Genomic DNA, 13,112 nt, shown 5'->3' with positions numbered 1-13,112 from the left:
TGAGCAGAAAGGGAAGGGCAGTCTCAGGTTTCAGCATATCTGGATTTGGAGTAAGGCAGGGAGCAGCTATGCTGACCACAGCTGAAGGGAGCAGTGTAATGGATTAAAAGGGACTGAGAGGAAGGAGATAAGGAATACTTGATGGATTTTCCATTACCCAGGAATGAGTGCTGTGTGGCAGCATCCCTGTGCAGAATACACTCCAGGGGGCAACATGAAAGAGGAGAGCTTGAAGTGAAAGCAGTTTAAGCAATAAGGCTGTCAAGCAGGCACCATACTTAAGAGTCAGGAAAAAGAAGGAAGCTACAGACCAACAGACAGGGCATTCTTCAGTGCCTGCAGACCAGAGCAGTAAAGTTTTGTCCTTTAATAACAGGGAAACTTTACTCACTGCTTTTGCATCCACTAAGATGTTGCATCATACCAGACTGGTTCCTGGCCTACCAGTCTACAGCCAGTCTGTCTCTAAACCAGGATATGGGTAGACTTGAGCAGGGAAAAATGAGTTAGAGAGACAAAGACTTCAATAAGCCACAGATGTCACCCTTGGAGCCCAGCACAAAGTCCTGTTTTGCCTGTGTGCTATTTTAATGGGCAGATGGTCATCCCAACACATCCCTAAGCCTCCTGCCTGTGCTAAGGAAAGGTCAGGTGAGTTTCCACATACATTTTACATAAGTGTCATGTCAAGAGCACTGAGATTTAGCAACAGATTCACTAGAATAGAGCAAATCATAATAAAAGTGTCCTTTGTACACAGTTGCTACATGAGAAGCCCATTAAGATGTGGTTAGTCTTTCATAATGGAACTGAGGAACATGCAATGCTGAATTATTCCATTTCTGGAACCTGAATTAAGCATCTTTAGTTAAAAAAAAAATGCAGTGCAGCTAAATACATATACATGACAAATGGCATCTCACTTTTAACAGAATGAGACTATACCAAATAAAATTACCTTTCCACACAATCACAGACCATAGCAAACAGCAGTGAAACTAGTTTCTAAGATTTATTTAAAGGAAATTAATGACAAGCGACTATTAAAGTTAAATATCACTCCTTTCAATGGCCTGTGCCTCTATCATGCATCTTCTTCCAATTAGAAGCTCTCTTGAGAGGAAAAAAGCATAAAGCAAGTGAATATCAATTTTCTCTTGGTAAGAAAAAGCTTTCCATACCTTCCCCAAATTTAGATGTGTTGATGTCAGAGTCATCTCTGGTTCCATTTTGGGATTCCAGGTACGTAGCAGGGACCCATCCCTGCTCTTCTGCTGTGCTCACAAACCACCAACCTACAAAAAGGAGCAAAAGAAGTTTCTCAGTCAAGACTTAGAGGAACTGGAATAGTAAAATGCTACAGAGAAGATGGCAGAGTCAGCAGCTCTGGTGCATGTTTGAGGTATTCTGCAGCTTCCTAGAACAAGAAAGGGTTTAGTGCTATTACACCATTTCTATCAGATCCTGTCCCAGTGGTTGTGTGCAGGCTTGCTAGAAAAAGGGTGCAACGAAGCAATTATCAATTTATTTTATGAAATTCCAAGTCCTTCCATGACAACTTTGACTCAAACTCTCTAATTCAGTTTCTCCAAGCTAGTCTTGCTACATGTACACCTACAGTATCAAAACCCTTTGTATGTGTGAATATATACATGTGCACATATGTGAAACAGCACAAACACTGCCCAAATCCTAATACGAAGTATTACAAAAGGCAAATGAGGGAAACAACGAAGACATTCATAGGAGAGCACAGATTTCAGAACAGGATATAAAAGTGCTTCTAGAGCACTTGTAACCACAGCTGGTGTTTAACAAACATGACCTGAACTCAATACCCTGGGAAGCTGGAAAGTGCTGCACAGAACAGAAATAAAGAGAGAAAAGCCAACTGAAATCTGACTTCGGGCCATAAGCACCAGTTATTTGTCTTCCCACCTGAACATCCAAGTTTCAACCAGTATCTACAAAAATGTTAAGTATTCAGCAATATATATGGATATAACCTTTAGGTCGTATCTGTGGATGGATGAATAAAATTATATGCATGCCAGTTTCAGATTAAATGCATTCCAGCTATAACTATCCTTGTCTCTTTTCTTGCTTGGTTACACTGATTTACTTAATCCTCCAATGGTTTTGACATAGACTCACTCATCCAAGAACTTGCTGCTCTTAGATATGAGCACAACTAGATTCTCCTCCATTCAGATAAAGGTCTGGGTTAAGACAACAGGAAAATAAAGAGTGTACAGTAAGCAAACTACTTCTGTTATTGTCTGTGATACCCCAGTTTCCCCAGAAAATGTAAGCTGCTTTGTCAGGACCATGCAAACCATTGTCCATTACCACCCTTCCAGCTTCCCCAAAGGGAGCTGGGAAAACAGCTATTTAAGTACATGCACCTCAGAACAGTTTACAGACTTTGATGGCTCTCTTAAACACAGCAAATTTCACAGAAGCCTGCCTCTGATGAGCAAAGGTGCCAGCCTGGGCTGTAAAGAGATGGGCACCAACACCAGTGAGCTGTGAGGGGTCTATGCATCCCTCCCACAGCTGGGATGCCACAGCCCAGCCCAGTAAGGGGGAATGGAAGGGTTGCTGGGCTCTGCTGCCATGCCACATGCAACTGTCTGCAAGAGAAAATCCACCCTGCTGAAACAATGCTCAAGTGTTCGTGCTAAAAGTCACCCAACTTCATTCCAACTCCTGTCATGGAAGATTTTACCAGAGAACAGTAGCTATAAACCCTTGCTTTCCTCCCTGGGGCATGTGTCTGGGAGACAATGTACCCCAAGCAGCAATCCCTCACATGCCCCTGCGGCAGCTCCTAGGCAGCTCTATTTATTTACTCTCCAAATTCAGACATAGATTTCCATCTTCTGGCCCAGCAGAGGTTTGGAAACTTTGGTTCACAAGGCTCATGGTTGGAAAGTTTAAATTTAGTTATTCTCCCTCAGCAGGAGGTGGATTCTCCTGCCACGAAGCCCACAGCAGTGAACATGCAGGATCTGCCAGACCGTTTCAAAAACACGTCTTCATGGTTGTTCCTTATTTCGCCAGTAACGTATCGACACGGGTAGCAAACACAGTTTAACATACACTTATAATTACCTACAAAATGTAAGAAGCTGGCTTCCAGCTGATATTAATTAGACTGGAATAGTTTACGTAAACTCTTCCTCAGAAAGAAATTAAACCCAAGTGCAAAGAGCATTTGCCTAGACTTAAAAATGTACATTTGGGCCAAATTCAAACCGTGGTAAAACCATCTTTGGAGGGCTGGACTGTACTTCCTTGACACCAACCCCGTGCTAGCCCATTTCACAATACAGCTCCTCTGGTTTGGCTCACTAGCCTCAGAGCCAAGTTTGGATCTTTTGCTTGGGGCCACAGGGTAGCTAAGCCTCCATCCATCTAAACATGACTCAGGCTGAAGCCCCTAATCGTCACAGAACCCAGAAGAGCTATAATTTCTTTCTAAAGATTTCCTTTATAAACTGTGCAATGGTAATGTATAAATGACAAACCTCTGCAGCTACTGAGAAATCACAGCATTTGTCCAAGTTCAAGGAAAACCAGCCCCCCACTCTGAAATTCTCTTTCCCCATTCCAAACTTGCTTCTCAGAAGGACAGAAGAAAGGCTTTAATATAGCTCACCGAAATAGCATGTCAACAGAAAAATGTGTGTTTTGCTGAAACAGACTCAACAACTGAGAAGACTGAGAAATTTCCAGCAACACCACCCAGCAGAAGAGAAGTCACAAATGGGTGCTCACAAGCAAGATGTGCGACATCTCAGAGTGGCCAAGCAACCACTGTTGAGGCAGCACATCCCTTATGTGACCAAAATCTAAATTACAATGGCACATCCAAGCCATAAACCTACAGAAAGGAAATTACAGTACACTGCAAGAGTTGACTCCTAGCAGAAAATGGCTGCAGTGCAGACAAGCTCCTCAACACAGCCTGTGATGACAGCCACAGCCCACAGAACTCTGCCCTGTTGATCATGAAGTACCTGCTCTGCACCATCCCTTCACTGGAAGCATTAGGGCAGCTGCCATTTGGTACCACCATCCCTTCCCCCTCAGGTTCATGGGTATTCATGGTTTGCAGACAAATTAGACAGATTGATCTTAGTTTGCACCATTATAGCCCCAGCTTTCTGCAAACAACCCATTGTCCTATCCCCTGCCATCTTTCCCAACCCAGGGCATCACAGAAAACTTGCTTTTGAAACACAGAACAAAACACTGCATTTATTTTGAGTTCTCCCTCTGTGCTGGAGTTTAGCTTGACTTCACAATTCATTATTAAAACCATTCTGCAGCAACATCTGCAGGGAATTATGTAAAGTTATCTCTGTGCACTGCCAAGCCAGTCTGAGGTTCACTCTTGCACTCACACCATCTGTAAAAATTAGGCAGTGCTTTACAGCCTGAGTTAACCCTTGCAGGTGCCCCGTGTCTCAGGCACCAAAACAACTCTAATGCTGATGTGGCATGGATGTCTAGACTGAGAGTCCCAAGCCCCCACCCCTGACAAGGATTTAAAGGGAGTTTGAGCTTCACAGAGGCACAAAGGGAATTATAGCCACTGTGTCCAGACCAAATTCAACTTTGCTGCATTACTCCAACTGCCTTAACACTAACCCAAGAACATAAAAATCTAAGGAGTGCAGTTTTGTCCCCACATATGTTGCTGCTTTGGTTGGCATCTGTCAGCATCCCTAAGCTGCAAAAACCAGGATATCTCCCCATTCACAGAGTCCACCTAGGCTCAGATAACTCCCAGGAATTTCACAAGTTCCCAAGAAATGACCAGTTCCACTTGACAGACATATAATGCACATGGCAAGATGGTGATTGCAAAATGGATTGGTCACACTGGAGAAAAGACAAACAGACTTGGATTCTAAAAGATCATGTTCTTGCTTATAATTGTGTTCCCAGTCCTCTTCCCGAAAGGCTTTTGCAAAACCAAAAGAATTAAGCAGAAGAATTAAGCAAATGTTAACCACAAAATGCACTATGGGAAACTACTGGAACATAGTTAAAGGAGTGCATTTTATGCCACTTTTGCTCATGTTTGCCTGCATCCTTACCCATCCATACTTGGATGGATGATACACACTAGCAGGAGAACAAACTATTCCCATTGAAGCCTGTCTGATCCTAAGATGCTACAAAACACTTTAAATACAGAAAATTGCAGGATCATGCTGAACTTTGGTTTCTAATTCTCTCCTCAACCATTAATTTCTCTGTAGACTTTGATTGTCATTTTATGAGCTTAACTAAAGTAAACAGGACTGATAGCACCACTGTAAAAGGGCATGGTTATTTCTCCAGCATGAGTAGACTACACATTCCTCTAAACAAATACTTAAGTAACACTCCACCTCTCAAGAGTCTTGGAAAAATCCCACTCAAGCAGCAGTCTGGTACATTTGACACATGGTCTACGGGCTTCAGAGAGCTGTTCATTTTTAAGTCCCTCTGCCTTGGAACTCTCTTGAGAGTTTCTTTTGATCCAACAACATAAATTGTCCTACAAAGCAGTACTAGGTACAATTAGGTCACTTCCAGACCAGTCACACAGACCTTTTCATACCAACAGCTGATTACTTCCCTTCAGAGATATGATCTACTTCATTAAGAACAGCTAAGATAAGGGTGCTGCTGCATGGTTTAGGGCACTTGCCTTTCTACTAAAGCTCTTGCCACATAGTACATTTATTTTTGATACACACAGGGCAGTCAGTAGTAACTGCCTCTGACAGACCTCTGAAGAATATGTAGAAGCAGATGTATAAAGGCACCAGAAGTAGCTTTCACAAGAGGGATTTTCTGCAGTGAGCTTATTCTCACACTCACTCCTGTGTCTGTGTGCAGTTGGACACTACCACTGTCCATGCTGGCTCTGCTCTCTGTAAAAGGCTTTTTCAGTCCCACACACTTGGAAAAGCTGCAAGGTTGAAATTACTGAATTCATATGAAGGCCAGTGTCTGACTGCTGAGAGTTTTATCCTAAAATTCACAGAAGAGGCATCTTTAAATATGGAGATACATGCAAGAAGTCTTCCTAGCACAGAGCTGACTGCAGTTTAGGGTACATAAGTCTGTGAATGACTCAGTGCAAGGCAGACTAAGGCTGTCATCTTAGGATGAATTTTTAAAGCTGGTGAAATATTAAAGGCAGCTTTCACCTCAAAACACATAATGTTTCCCAGCCTGTGTGCACTGCAGGTTTCACTGCAGCCACCATTCAACCATGGAGCAATGTTTGTCTTGTCTTAGAGATGAAAGTGGAGCCTAAAAACATGCCAGAGGAAGGAAGATGTTTGTGGAAGACATCCTACTCAAACACAACTAAAATCACAGCACAGGTTCATAGCCTTTTGTGTGCCACATATTTATGGGCCATAGATTAGGATTCCACATCAACCATGTATTGTGATCCTTCCAGACAGCTAGGACATGTCCCTAGATGTGTCCTAGAGCTATACACTTGGAGCATGCTTCACGTGGGAAACCCCACTTCCAGCAGGAAGTGCTGCAACCCCAAAGGTTAGAGCCTGATTGCTCTAACATTCAAGAGTGAAGGCTGCTGCCTTGCAACTACTGTGGTTGCACGCTAGGTACTAAATCCTGCTTTAGGAATTTAGGAATAAAATTCACCACCCCAAGTTGCTGCTTAACTCCAAGAGGTTTCTTAATTTGCTGCTGAAATACCCCAGGAGTCCACAGCGCCGTGATAGGGCAGAGCTGTTGGCTTCTTCATGTAAGAGAAAAATGAAAAAAGGATCACACCTATCCCTCCTTTCCTGGTAGCTTTGCATGCGAATTTGGAGATTGTATATAGGTTATGAAACAGGTCTTCTACCACAGTGTTAAAAAAATTAACTAAGAACTACAAACTCTGCCTTTATTTTATTTTATTTTTTTTTAAGAGCAGTTCTTGTTTAAAGAAGATAATTAAGATTTAAAAGGTAATAAGCAAACATTTTGCTTCTGGTACCAATAACCCCAACATCTGAAGGATATACCTTAAAAACCACACACCTATCAACAATGGTCACACAGCCCCAGGCTACAGTCTGCTCAGCAAGCTACCCCCAATATTTAAAATTGAGTAATAGCTTTAGTATTTAGTGAAGAGAATACACACTGAATGAGGATGAGAGGCTGCACACTCTGGTGCCTTGTGTTCAACTAAAAATTTACAGATGTCCCTACAAAAATATAATAGAAACCTGACCTTAAGAGCATCACTCTGGAACCCAATGGACACATGGCCTGCCCTGGAGACGCTTTTCTTTCCCTCCTTAGGGAGGGTCTGAAAGCTGAGTTATGTTCTCATCAGAGTACTAGCTGCAGCAGTTTTTGCTTAATTTGTTGATTGAAACAACATTTGAGGGCTTCCTGAGGAGAGGATGAGAAGCAGAGGGAGGTGGAGACTTCTGGAAGGCTGAAATTTGTTGATATCATTTTTTGGCTATTAACAGGACAGCATTTTGCCTTATGGAGCTAGAAGTTGGAACAAAAGACCAAGAGCTGAGGCCACAGTTTGCTTTCTCCACCAATATTTGATAGTAACTGCAAATGCTTAGGGCTCAGCAGCAGCACAGGGAATTGCAGTCCTTTAGGTGTTACTAAGCACAAGGCAAACAGCAGTGAATCCCAGAGTTTGGGTGTGGTAACATACTCTTCCTGCAGTGACTGGTTATTAAGGTAACTAGTTGGATTTGCTGTCCTACTCCTTCCAATCTGTCTTCCTACACTTCTGCTGCCAATCTTGTGACATTTGTAGACAGAGACTTCTCAGCTGTGCTCTTAGCAAATCCCATTGGTGCTATTCCTACAGCTGCAGAGCTGGCTGGAATGGAGAGCCCACTAATGTGAACAAACATGCTAATAAATGGTGCCACACAGGTTCTTCCTGGGCCCAAACCAGCTGACTAGGTGTGTACATAAGTGTTCGATACAGAGTCCTAAAGTGCATCACAGATTCTTGCTGAAATATCTAGCTTGCTTAAGTTGGTTTCACATCATGTTATATGCATAAATACATATGTATCTATGTGGAAATTCACACCCTGGTCTCTGCAATCAAACACATATTATCCCTGTCTACTGCTGGAACTGGAATTGTGTTTCCTTGTACTTTTGGAAAAAACAGAAGTGATCAGAACATGGGAAAAGTTCATGGGAAAAGAGAAAACTGGATAATACACAACTCAGCTCTAATACTTTATGGGTTACATCACTAGCAGAGACGATGGATATTCCGAGTATTAGACAACTAGGAAATACCACATTACTGTATTTATTCAAATCTTATAAGCTGGTAGGCAACAAGCCTTCCAGAGGTGCACATTTGGCAAAATACTTATATATTTATCTCTAATGAGAGTGACACACACTTGTATCTATGTGTATAGGGCGTTGCTGGAGTACAGCACACAGTTTATCTTTGTGTTCTGATAATACAACTGATAGTTACAGACTCCAAGAGCTGTATCTGCAGCTCTTTGCAATGGCCCAATTGTTACCCAGGGGCTTCCCCTCCCTGTTTAAAAAATGGCCTCAGATTTGTGTATTGACACAGCTGGAACGAAGGAATCTGCCAAACACGTTTTCTAGAATTGGCACGAACATCCACAAAGCCATCACATAATCCAGTACAAATTACACATTGTGTTCTTAAAGCAAGGGAATCAACACACTACCTACATCAACAGATATGCAAAGGTCCTTGACATTGCCTGTAAATTCCAGATCAAGTCCCATCACATTCCTGCTCACCCAGCTCCTCTTAAACTGTGAAGTATTCTGGTCTCCCCAAGACAGGAGAAGATGAAAGCATCACTCGCTAAGCCTGCTCATGTCCAACTCCAAAACACACACAGCCAACATGCCCAGGGTATTGGCCAGCATCCCCAGACCTCCCAGTTTAGGGGATCCGCAGAGCAATCAAGTCAGCCAGTTCTACAGGTCAGTCAGCACCCAAGAAGCTGGAAAAAAAAATGTTTTCCAAGGCTCAAACATCCCAATGACTGCTAAAAATAAATTTTAAATAATCTTTCCTGCTTTACTTTCATGAAAACCTAATGGTGAAACTGTCTGTGCAATGTCAGCTGCATTCCACGTAGTCCAATGCATCTGTATGTCCAACTCACAGTACCAATTCAGTTATTGCAGAAAATACCCGGTTACTGAGCACAGATTTTCCTTTTTTCTCCATCTGATCCATTTGGATACCACATTTACTGTCTGACCTCAAGTTCTGGTCATACTATATATCTATTTTCACCTTCTCTTGAATTCTTTTCTCTTTGGAATTGACAGATTTACACTGATCCTTCAAAGTCTTTGTGATTTCAGTAACCACAAGGCAAGGTAAGATTGTGGAGATCACACAGACTGAATAGCTAGTGCAAAAAGTTCTGCATTGAGTCTCTATGGGCAACAAGTGGTACTGGAGGGTCTCTTTCTTTCTTCTTTCCCTTCTCCTAAGGTTTTGTTTATTTCTGCAGGTCCCAGAAGTTGACCACTGAGGATACTATCTGCTGCTAACATCTTCCAGTGCAGCCTTCCTGATTATTGGAAATTCCTGGGATACTTTCCTTCCTTCATGTTCAACTACAGCCCAGAACTATTAATTTTCTCCTCCAAAAGGACTTCTGTCCTGTATCTCCTTTTGTATTGCTATTGTTACAAAGATTCTGCTGAAGTAAGAAAGTTAAGCAAAAAGTCCATCTCCCACCCTCCTTAAAGCCTGCCTCCCCATCTCCTCTACAGCAGCCCATCATTTAAAGGTTGAAATCTATAGACTTGAGGTTTTAACAAGCCTGACAAACTGATGCTGCTGTCACCATGTTTACATAAATCAGTAACTTACAAAAGCTCCCAACCATAAGTGGGTTTGGCTGGGGTGCAGAGAGAGGAGGACTCCAGCAGGCAAAGCAGAACATACAGAAATTTGGTGGGCAAACCCAACCCGTGGCAGAAAAATAATCCACTGCCTTCAGAAAGACTAGGCCAGCATAGTCAGTGCCTGAGGCAAATTTTCCAGAGCCATGAACAAGTGATTACAGTAAAGGCATGCAAACAGATGGCTTTCCACCCTACAGGGCATGGGGAGCTCAGCCCTAGAAGCCAAGGGAGACTCTATTAGTCATGACCAGTTGTATTTTCTGTGGTCAGACAACAGGGTACAACCATCAAGCTCACAAGTAATCTCCTTTACATTCACAGGACTTAATCTTAAAGAAAACACATTTTGTGTCCAGGCTTCTTTAGGAAAACATGAATAAGCTTTCAAATGGGCCTCATAGTAATCTTGTCCAAAGATTACAAATTACTTCCTAGTGGTTTAAAAAGTTACAGACCCCCAACCCCAGCTGATAGGAAATGGCCTTCACAGGCAGCAAGGAATGGCCAATATTTACTTCCCATACAGATTGACAAAAGTTACTTTTGTTTAAATTTCTTATTCTGAAATCTGCAGCTAATGTGGTGTCAGTTGCTTACTGGGAATTTCTCATAACCCCACAGAATCAGAAAAAAAGAAATCTGAGCACTAGGAACAAAACCTAACAGAGTACCAAACAGCACTGCAGGTGCTAGAGTCAAGATCATACAGGAATTCTGTATTTCATTTAAAAACATATTTGCTGCCTCTGAGGTACACTTTGGTTAAGTCAGGACATAACAGAGCGATAATATATAAGAGCTTGAAGCAAAGGCTAAAAATGAACAAAGGCTACAGAATATCCAGCAGAAATCTGAGGATAAAGCAATCAAACAGTGATATTAGTTCAGTCTGAAGCACAGCTGAGTCACCAGATTAAAAATGCTGGCCTTTACCAATAGCTTTTGTGGGATCCTTCTGATCCACAACACTCCAGCTAAAGGAGCAGAGATACCTCGGTTTGCTGCAGCATGACTCTGCAGCACCCAGATAACCATCTCACAAATGGCCATTTCCATGTCCTGGCCGTTCCTTGAAGCTCTGCTGTCCAAATACAACTTCTGTCTGGCTCCAGTTATTAGCTAGATCTGGCGAGATGGTAGCCTGGATGGTGTGTTATCACAAACACTGATGAAAGCCAAATCCAGTGCTCTGCTCTCTCTCTCTCTGACACCGCTTCATTGCCTTTCTCCTGAGTTCCATTCAAGCCACGTTTCTGCAGTGACCCTGGGAGCTGAGTCTCAGAGCTGCCTGCACATGGCTGCAGGAAATGACAGCTTCGGAAGTGAGTACCAGAGTGATGAATGGCTGGCAACAAGAGCAGCCAGTGCGTTACTGCTCTGCCAATTAATAACCTACATTGTACTGAACAGGGACATACACGGGCAAGAGTATCACTGACACGCCCCAGAAGAGATTACAAACCCAATGCACTAATTTCTGAAGCGTTTTTCCAGGCTTCTCTAAAATTTAGAAACTTAGATTTGTTACTATCTTCTGTTCAGTGCAAAGCTGAACTGGTCCCATTTGGAGCAGATTATGGAAAACCGAAAGAAAAAAAAAATGGAGAAAAAGATTTGCCTTTTATCTTTATTCATCACGAAGTCCCAGAGAATGAGAACAGTCTGTGCAGGTGAAACAGAAGGGAGTACTGATCTTCAAGGAAGGGGTAATTGAGATCATCCATGCAGACTTTAAAAGAACGAGCAGGAATAACTGGGGTATCTGTATCCATCAGCTCTAACAAAAATGTGCGTCAGCAGCGTAAGAAAAGAAGGCAAATACAGGAAAGTTACTGAGGCAAAAAGCTCAGGTAACATGGCTTCCCACCCAGCCAAAAATCACTCTTACATTGCAGAAAACACTCTCCACACAGCCAAGTAACTAAGCATTAATTTCTACTCATTCTGGCTTAGCCTCTGGATACAAAGGCTACACACTTGGCTCAAGCACCTCTGCAGGGGTTTTGCTTACATGGCAGTAAGCACTTGATTTCCCTGCAGCTTCCTTGGTTGCCTCACCTGGGACCTTGGCTTTAAAGACCGATGTTTAGACTTTGGTTCCTCCTTACAGACTGGAAAGGCAGTCTAGACTCAGAGCAGAGAATCACTGTCTCAGGAGACCAAAACCACCTCACTGAGTTAGTCTTGCACTATGGGAACATCAACAGCAATGTTTCCATTAACACCTTTCTCATGGAAAAAGGCCACGCTGTCGGCAGCTCCAGATGCTGGTCTGCCTCCAGGAAGGTGCCGTTAAGTGCACAATAAGTCAAAGTCCCAATACATAAACATTTTCATTTTCTGACTCTCCTTTCTGTCTCCCGAAGCTTAAACAAAGCCAGAGCAGGCACAAGCACAGATTTGCTGGCAACAATCAGGGAAGCTGATCTTCTGATGCTAAATAAAGGTTAGCAAGGCAAATTAATGACGTGAGATACAGAAGAGCTGTCAATCTCCATACATTTCATGGAGCTGAGAAAAGACAAATAGATCATTGTGAGGCTTATTCCTTTCCATTAGGAATAAATCAACCACGAAACAAGGGCAAGAGTAATGCTGTCCTTGGGCAAAAAGCTGAGATTTGCAGACCCTCCGTTACAAACACACATGCATTATACAATACAGCACCATTTAAACTAAATAAGCAGCACAGTAAGGGATTACCTAAACCTGTTAGACAGATGATATAGAGGCACAGTGTTTATCTTTTCAACAGGGAGTCACTTAAGCTTACCCTATGAATGCATGCTAGATTAAACCCTTCCCTCTCCCCAGCACAAGGCTACCAAAAGAGGAAATGCTGGACTGCCTGTAACTACCCCTGGCCAGAGCCTGCTGCAAGTGCTATACTTTCATATATCTCCTGCTATTCCCCAATCTCTCTGAAAACCTTCCCCAGAAAACCTTCAATTCAGGCATTTTGCAATCTTGCACTTTTCAGGATCTCACTCTTGGCAGATAGATGGCTTTATTTAGGGGTCGTTTTGGGGATTTTTTTTTCTTTCCTATTTTCTTTCCCCTTCTTGCTTTGGGAAAAGATGGTGATGGAGCACAGAGGCTGCACATTCACTGCAAACTGAGAAAGAGGACGGTCCTGCAGCTGGGGAGCTGGCCCAGCTTTGGAGAGCTCT

At 42.7% G+C, this 13,112-nt stretch overlaps 1 protein-coding gene across 3 annotated transcripts in view; it reads right to left on the bottom strand.

The window, feature by feature from the left end:
- The window catches only part of SH3PXD2A (SH3 and PX domains 2A), a 259,186-nt gene that overhangs the window by 35,524 nt on the left and 210,550 nt on the right, over window positions 1-13,112 (bottom strand). For all 3 annotated transcript variants that reach the window (XM_063405375.1, XM_063405374.1, XM_063405373.1), the window contains exon 8: window positions 1,182-1,295. In XM_063405375.1, the coding sequence (XP_063261445.1) occupies window positions 1,182-1,295 (114 nt within the window). The remainder of the gene's footprint in view (window positions 1-1,181; window positions 1,296-13,112) is intronic.

Source organism: Prinia subflava, chromosome 9, assembly GCF_021018805.1.
Source record: "Prinia subflava isolate CZ2003 ecotype Zambia chromosome 9, Cam_Psub_1.2, whole genome shotgun sequence".
In the NCBI taxonomy this organism is placed as follows: Eukaryota; Metazoa; Chordata; class Aves; order Passeriformes; family Cisticolidae; genus Prinia; species Prinia subflava.
The sequence above is the reverse complement of the archived record's forward strand: the minus strand, read 5'-3'. Positions and strand labels throughout refer to the sequence as shown.